The sequence below is a fragment of the Helianthus annuus genome, chromosome 8 (genome assembly GCF_002127325.2).
Source record: "Helianthus annuus cultivar XRQ/B chromosome 8, HanXRQr2.0-SUNRISE, whole genome shotgun sequence".
NCBI classification, from domain to species: Eukaryota; Viridiplantae; Streptophyta; class Magnoliopsida; order Asterales; family Asteraceae; genus Helianthus; species Helianthus annuus.
The window spans coordinates 1,006,874-1,015,386 of record NC_035440.2 but is presented as its reverse complement, the minus strand read 5'-3'; the positions used below and the strand labels follow the sequence as shown (position 1 = coordinate 1,015,386).

Genomic DNA, 8,513 nt, shown 5'->3' with positions numbered 1-8,513 from the left:
AATACCACCATTATAACGGTGTTAAGTCAAGGGGTCAACGGTGCTAGCAATTTGACAGAAGGACTCAGGGTGCAAGAAAATGTCAACCACAAGGATTCAGAATGTAAAAAAAAAAAAAAAAAAACTAGGGGCTCATCATGCGAAAACGTGTCAACCAGATGGACGGACTCAAATTGCTATTACCTCGCCTTAAAAAACATAGACTACAAAACGGTGTAGATAGTCCAGGGACTTTTGTTGTAATATTAGAAAATATATCTATCTTGTAAAGGGTCCACGTAATCGCATAAAGGTCGGCTTCTAGTTGTCAATCGTCATTAGCATTTGCGTATTGCGGAATCATCGTCTTCCTTCCATTGTCAACTTGATCGTTTATTCTTCCACTTTCCTCCGTGACCCAGTCTACACACACCAACCCTTCACTATTCTCCACTTCTCCTATATCAATCCACATATTCCATGATTAAACCAGTTTCTACACGCTTGATTCAAATGTAGTCAAAAGGTATGTATTCTCTTCTGCGATTTATTTTACGATTTCATCCTGTAAGCAGGTTTATAGCTGCTTCACTACATGTTGTTTTATTATTTATATATTTATGTTATAGTTAGTTATTACTTATATAGTAATTGTTTTATGATGCTGATCAATGAGTTTTGGTTTGATTTTGCTGTTTTTGAATGATGGTCCTCAACTGTGTGCTATTAGGGTGAAGGGGGTGCTCACCTAATAGGTGAGTCCCCTCTCTTACGCCAAACCAATCCTCGTGTGCCACGTCAACTCCCCTCTTAAACTCCCCTAACACCCTAAATTGATGGCGGCACTCCTCTCTCTTAGGTGAATTGGTTTTTTTTTTTTTAAAAAAAAAAGAAAGAAAAGCATTGATTGGTCCCCTCTCCCTCTCTCCTCTCTCTCTCTCCTCCCCCTCTCTTCGGTGCCTCCACCCCCAACTGCTTCCCCGATTTCATCCCCCGCCTTAATGGCGGTACCCCCCATTTCGGCAAAATCGTTCCCCGCTTGAACTCCCCGAAGACGCCCCGAACCCCCTTAAAACTCTTGTCAGGGAAGCCAGATTGGTTTAAGTTTAGTTAGAAACTTAAGGTGGTTCATTGTCGCTTAGGGTGTTCATTATTCAAATCAGTTTTGAATTCGGGTTTCGAAATATTAGAATCTGGTTTTTATCCGAACAACGTTTTGAGTTCGGTTTTTGAATCAACTCGAATATATCAAATATAAACCCAACTGGTTATCAGAATTGGCAATATCCGTGACGGATCCAGGATTTTTTTTTCCAGGGGTTCCTTTTGTATATTCTAACTATTTTTTTTTTTCGAAATCATTCAAGGTTTTTAGAAAATCTATTTTTGTCCAAACCGAGGGGTTCTTGGGAACCTAGGAACCCCTGATCCGCCATTGGGCATTATATATATCTTTTACGTTTTACACAAAAATACATAGGTTTTTTATTTATTATATTATATATATTATTTTATTTATTCAAAAAATCAATTAACAAAAATAACAAGTGTGTTTAAATTAAGATGTTTAATAAAGAGCACCTAGATATAATATATATTTATATTGTTTACAACTTTGTACAATCATACCGATTGCTAAATGTCAACACCTGCCCTACAACCTTTTGATAATGAGTAAGGGTGGTTGAAGTGTGAAATCTGATGTATACTGATTTGAATCGTCGTCCATTACTTTATACATAGCGTAATCAACATATTCAAGTAAATAGGTCCACAAATTTAATTAAAAGACACATCACACACGTACACGTTGTCACATTATTATTACACATATTCTAGTTGTACCTAAGGCAGATAAGCATGAATTCAAGAACAACAGCCATTTGAATTCACACCGGTAGACATGTGACAATTATTAAAATCGAAAGTAGACGTTATTATGAAAATATACATTTTTACGTGTTATATCTTTATGGTCGTGTGACAGTTATTTTATTTCACACGTATGGACTTGAGTTACGTGACAACACGTTTACGCAACATGAACATTTGTTCGTGTATCATATTCTATGTTAGATGTATAGTATAAGAGGAGTGTGTAAACGCAAGAAGGTGAAATTAAAAGGAAAATAATAATAATAATCAGGGTGGTTGCCTGGTCGGTGCCTAGTGTTGACTTTGTCAAAACAAAACAAGAAGGTTGACTTTGTTGCTAGCAACTTGCTACCTACAATTAACTAATGAGCCAATTTTTACATTCTTTAAACATTTAGAATTTCTTTTTCTTTTTCTTTTTTGTAGTCATGAATATATCAATGCATGTGAAAGGGCGGGACGGGTTGGTTGTCGGCCCAAAGCGGGTTTGGGTTGGGTTAGATAGGCTTGGGTGAAAATGAGTTTGGGTGGGGATGGGCCAATTTAAAAAAGTTATCAATTTTGCTTGAGTAAAAAAATTGTCGGATTAAAATTAGGTTGGGACGAAATGAGTCAATTTTTTTTTTTTTAAAAAAAAGTATGACCTAGTTTCACGACACTATATTTATTTTATGGTGGCTAGTGGTGCTGGTTATTGGTCATGACGAAGGAGACCCTAGCGGAGGCGGAGACGATGATGGTGTCGGAGAAGGCGGCGACGGTGACAATGTGGCGACAAACAATGGCCGTGGGTGTTGCACGCCCATTTGAACCCTTGCAAGTTATCAAGTTTTTAAATCGACCGATTCTAACCACCCATTGTTTATTTGAGTCGACCTATATGAACCCGAATGTATATTTTTCAACCCAAATCATTAGCGGGTCATGATTGCCAGTAGAAAAATAATATAATATAACATAATGCAATGTCTTGTAAAAGAAATAAAAGATATATCATATTAACATATGATCGTATCAGAGCTGACACTAGTGGAAATCCAGCAGAAGAAGAAAAATCAGAGACTGCCTTAAGCATTTCTTACACATACTTCCCAAGCCACAGAAGAAGAAAAATTAGAGATTGACTGAATCATGCCTTACACATTATTCTTGAGCCAACCTTTGATTTTTTTTTCTTCTGTTGGATTCCTACTGATACAAATACCTTGTCTTATATTTCTTTTACTTTTATTTATTTATTTATTTATTTATTTATTGTTATTATAACAATAACAATAACAATAACAATATTATAGTCCTTTTTTACAAACTTAAAACAAGAATATAGATTTTCTAACATTTTTATTATAGATTTTCAAGGAATGAATGAGAATAATACTCAAGATAGGTAAATTTATTTCAAATTTATCATTTTAAGAATCAATATATTTAGGTAAATTGGATTTAAATAATCCCAACTCACTGTTATTGGCCAATAATAATCCCAACTCATTTAATCACCAATAATAATCCGAACTATTCACTTTTATTTGTAAAATACTCCCAGTTAAAAAAACACTAACTAGGTTAAAAATTTGCTGATATGGCTTGCCACGTCACATGCCACATCAGTTGCCACGTAATCGGAAAATGCCACGTAGACTGCCACATCAGCCGCCACGTCATAAAAATGCCACGTAGACTACCACATCAGCTGCCACGTCATCAAAAATGCCACATCAACTGCCACATCATATGACACATCAGCTAATAGGGCCACAGCAGATGCCACATCAGCAAATTTTTAACCTAGTTAGTGTTTTTTTAACTGGGAGTATTTTACAAATAAAAGTGAATAGTTCGGATTATTATTGGTGATTAAATGAGTTGGGATTATTATTGGCCAATAACAGTGAGTTGGGATTATTTAAATCCAATTTGCCATATATTTATTATGTTCTTATGATTTTTCATAAATCACTAGTGGCATCAATATGTCAATCACTAGATACAACTTTGACACATTATCATGTTATGAACTTTTTATAAATCATTACACTTATGTTAATAATTATTTGTATACTTCTTGCACTTATGTCACAATGGTTTAAATTTCATGTTCTTGAACAGCCTCTCTAGCCAAAGAAATGCGCTTTCGATAAGTCGTTAACTTTATATAAGATGGAGAAATCAGCACATACAATTTCAGTTCTCATTGCTTTAATCATAGTTCTACAAGGAGTAGCAAGAACAGTAGGTGAACCCCGATCGCAAATAGTAAAAACGGAATGTGATCAACAAAGAGAGCACAATCAAACACTTTTCGTCCCAAACTTCATTAACGTGATGGGACGAATTGGCAACCAAATGCGAACTTCACTTAACGGAACAGCAGTCGTGGGAACTGGACCCGACAGTAACTACGGACTTGCCCAATGTTACGGTGATCTCACTTCACAAGATTGCGTCATATGCTATTCGGAAGCCCGTACTGTTCTTCCCAGCTGCTTTCCAAACAACGGTGGTCGAATTTACCTCGACGGTTGTTTTATGCGAGTACAGAATTACAGCTTTTACCATGAGTATACCGGGCCTAACGACACGTATGTTTGTGGGAATACAACTAGAAAGAATACATTGTTTCAAGATACGGTAAAACAGGCTGTGTTAAACGCTGTAACGGATGCAACAAGAAGTAGTGATTACTTTGCGAGGGTTCCGTTGCTGACAGCTAGTCGAAATGAGTCAGTGTATGTGCTGGCACAATGCTGGAGGACGTTGAGTCCGAGTGCTTGTAGGGCGTGTTTGGAGAACGCGTCTGAGACAATAACGAAATGCATACCATGGTCCGAGGGCCGTGTGTTGAACACGGGGTGTTTTATGAGGTATTCGGATACTGATTTTTTCAATCCTATACCAGCCGCAAGCAACTCTAGCAATAAAGGTAACAAAAATGATATTGAAATAGCGAATCAAACCGTAAAAGTTATCTACATAACACTTCTGTGTTCTAATGGTATTTTTTGTTCATGGGCTTTGTAGGGAAGATAATAGCTATTGTTGTTTCTGTCGTTAGCGCTTTGGTGGTGTTAACCGTTGCATTGATAGTTGTTTTGTATATCCGGAAACATAGATATATACAGAAGAAGAGAAAAGGTATAACTATAACTTATAAGTCACCATAAAAACATTAGTAATTAACAGCATACATAAAATGTAAAATTCATGAAAACAAAGTTAACGATTGTTTAATGTTTCAGGGTCTTATGATGTCAAGAAACTGTCGAAGATGCTTAACGATAGTAGCTTAAACTTCAAATACCTTACTGTTGAGAAAGCCACAGGAAATTGGGACGAGTCGAATAAGCTCGGACAAGGAGGATTTGGGACCGTCTACAAGGTTGTTACTTTAATGTTCAAAGCATAGTTGTTAAAAGCCAGCGCCTTTTGTGCCTAGGCCCAATTTCCTATCAAGGCGAGGCAATTGCGCCTTAAGTCAAGGCAATTGCGCTTTAGTTCTTTAGGTGATGGTTCATGCGCATATTCCAGTGAGATTCCTAGATTCTGGAGAGTTTCCGGCCAAATTCTTAAAATTCTGGCAAGATTCCGACTAGATTTCCTACTTTTATCTAAAGAAAACTATTTTTCTACACTTATAAACAAGCGTTTATAACTTTTGGTACTAAATAGACGATAGAAAATGTTATATAATAGCTTTAGTTTTATTTTATTTGAAGAAGAGTATTAATTTTCTATTATATAAAAATATTTTAAGTTTTTTTTGTTGTGCGCTTTTTTTTCTCAGGCCCGCGCTTTTTTTGCGCCTTGCACCTAGGCCACAGGCGAGACCTATGCGCCTTGAGTGCGCCTAACGCCTTTAATAACTATGGTTCAAAGTAATAGTTTTGGTCTATTATACAAAATTATAAACTAATGTGAATAGTGAAAATCTGTCAGGGGGTTCTTCAAGATGGAAGAGAGATTGCGGTGAAGAGACTTTATTTCAACAACAAATTCAGAGCGGCAGATTTTTATAACGAAGTTAACATGATTAGCAGTGTTGAACATAAAAACCTGGTTAGGTTGTTAGGATGCAGCTGTTCGGGACCTGAAAGCATTCTTGTATATGAATATCTACCCAACATGAGCCTCGACCGCTACATTTTTGGTTAGTTTAAATTTGTCAATTAGTCAATTACCGTCGGTCATTCTTTATCGGGCTAACTGTTATTCGTCTCATTTGTGTAAACTTCTGTAGATGCAACAAAGGGGAAGGCGTTAAACTGGGAGAAGAGATTTGAGATTATAATTGGTACAGCAGAAGGCCTTGTTTACCTCCATGAGAACACCAGATGTCGGATAATTCACCGAGATATTAAAGCTTCTAATATCTTATTAGACTTGAGGTTTCGCGCTAAAATAGCTGATTTCGGGTTGGCTAGATCTTTTCAAGATGATAAGAGCCACATCAGCACCGCCATTGCGGGAACACTGTAAGTAGTAGCTACTAGAAATTTGTCATTTTCTAACAAGCTTTTCCGTTACAATTGCGTAGCAAATTCAGGTTTGCTACGCATTTGCAACAAAACCTTGATGTTGAAAAAAGCCCCGTTGAAAACTATTTGCTACGCATTTACTATGCAATCTTTAACGCATTTAAGGCAAAAATATGGTGTCGGAAATTTGGGACGAATTTTCAACGCAATTTTAGTTTAGAGCTTAAAGTTTTGCAACGCACCTTCTGACGCATTTTTTTCTGTCAAAAATACGTTGCAAATATGTCCGAATTTGTAACGCATTTTTTTGCGTTAGAAATTTTCGTAACAAATTGACATTTTTCTAGTAGTGGCTTATTTTCTTCCGTTAGAATTATAATTTTTTTTTGGCTAATTTGTTATCTTTTTTTGACATGAATAGAGGATACATGGCTCCGGAGTACCTAGCCCATGGTCAGTTAACCGAAAAGGCTGATGTCTATAGCTTTGGCGTTCTGATTTTGGAGGTTGTCACTGGAATGGAAAACAACAAAAGCAAAACCACAGAATATACCGACAGCTTAGTTGCTATCGTAAGTATAATAATTTTTATTCTCTAAACTTTATATTATTTTTACACTATGCAATTCTTGTTGCTATAGTAAATAGTTGTACACATTGAACTATTGGAGCGTATGCAGATATTAATCGGTTTGTGTTTGTTATTTGTGGACGAAACAGGCGTGGAATCATTTCCAGCAAAATAAGGTGGAGGAAATATTTGACCCGAACCTAATGATGCATATATATCCGAACATCAATTACCAGAAAGAAGCTATAAAAGTGGTACAAGTAGGACTTCTTTGCACTCAAGAAGCTCCAGATTTACGACCATCTATGTCAACTGTACTCAAAATGCTAGCAAAAGACGACGAACCTTTACCCCTCCCGGCTAATCCGCCTTTTATAGATGAGAAAACTATGGAGCTCAATAACATCCCACAAAAATCGCAACATTACTCTTACAGTGATAGTTCTAGTTCCGTTGCTACTGTCGACAATAGCCATTTCTTCCCGCGTTGACCTTAGTTTGTTATCAAAATCAATGGTAGGAAAGAGATCTTGTCTATGGAAGAAGGAAGATTCCGATATTTTTTTGTATTATATATCATATTATTATTTGTTTGCTTATTGGTTTACACGATTTGTCAAAAGGGTACTTAGTCACATTGTTTATAAAGATTGATAATACATAGGTATTATTTTTGTATCTGATGAGGTAGGATTCTTAACTCAAAAACATTGTTGTGTCTAAACAAAAAACCTCGGCATGTAACCTTCACCAAAAAGAATAAAGGATAGACGTTATTCTTAACGTTGTCACACAGTTCAGATTCGTTTCTTGTGTTGGTGAGCCATGTTTGGTCTCTGAGTTCTCGCACCCGTAGTTGTATGCATCAATCTCTATGTCATGTTTGAATTTTGATAAGCGGTTCCACGAGTAATAGGACCAAATGGTCTTCCATGTCCACGTGGAATACGACCAACCATATAAACCAAAGCTCTGATGCCAAATGATTAAATTTCCAAACACACAAATGGATTAACAATATTTTAGAAAACTATAAAATATTTTTTATATATTATAAAATTTAACAAGCAACATAAAACAGTCGTGCTTAAAAACTCAATTAGTAAGTAGATTTCTTAATTACCAACACAAACTATCAACTACTATTTATTGAAATATTTGTTTCTAATATAGTTTCCTAAATATTTTAGTATAAATCACTAATTTATGCTTCTCAAATAAAACTGTCGTTAGCTAGTAGATTTATAATATGGAAGAAGTATACTATGAAAGGCCGAAACCTATTAGCTTTGTTTGATCTCTGTTGAAATAGATATTCATTTTCAATCTTGTTGTTGACTAAATGTTAATGAAACTGTTGGAAAGTTTAGTGTTATTTTTGGTTAAGTTTATTTTTATTTTGTGTGTTCGTGTTCTTATATTTTGTTTATTGGTGTTCTTTGTATGAGTTTAATATGGGCCATTGCTGAATAATGGGCTGGCTTGTTGCTTTGCTGAGGAATGGGCTTATTCTGTTCATGGCTAGAGTTAACAGTCATGATCTGATTGAATATATAAAGCGGCATCACCGACGGTGATTTCCGTTTGTTTCTTAAGAATCTTTCTCGAACGTC

The 8,513-nt window shown here is 35.9% G+C and overlaps 1 protein-coding gene across 1 annotated transcript; it reads left to right on the top strand.

Moving 5' to 3' along the window:
- The first annotated feature begins 221 nt into the window (after window positions 1–221).
- On the top strand, window positions 222–7,578 carry LOC110871672 (cysteine-rich receptor-like protein kinase 2). The gene is made up of 8 exons (XM_022120390.2): window positions 222–505; window positions 3,964–4,777; window positions 4,876–4,989; window positions 5,094–5,233; window positions 5,791–6,001; window positions 6,092–6,326; window positions 6,751–6,901; window positions 7,050–7,578. The coding sequence occupies exons 2-8, from the start codon at window positions 4,015–4,017 to the stop codon at window positions 7,389–7,391; spliced, it is 1,956 nt and encodes a 651-aa protein (XP_021976082.1). The 5' UTR covers window positions 222–505; window positions 3,964–4,014; the 3' UTR covers window positions 7,392–7,578.
- The last annotated feature ends 935 nt before the right edge of the window (window positions 7,579–8,513 follow it).

Bases quoted from the DNA above. Each gene is read 5' to 3' on its own strand.
- LOC110871672 (XM_022120390.2), top strand. From the start codon at position 4,015: ATGGAGAAATCAGCACATACAATTTCAGTTCTCATTGCTTTAATCATA. The intron at 4,778-4,875 runs GTAACAAAAATG...TGGGCTTTGTAG, and splicing joins AAGCAACTCTAGCAATAAAG to GGAAGATAATAGCTATTGTT. The intron at 4,990-5,093 runs GTATAACTATAA...TTAATGTTTCAG, and splicing joins TATACAGAAGAAGAGAAAAG to GGTCTTATGATGTCAAGAAA.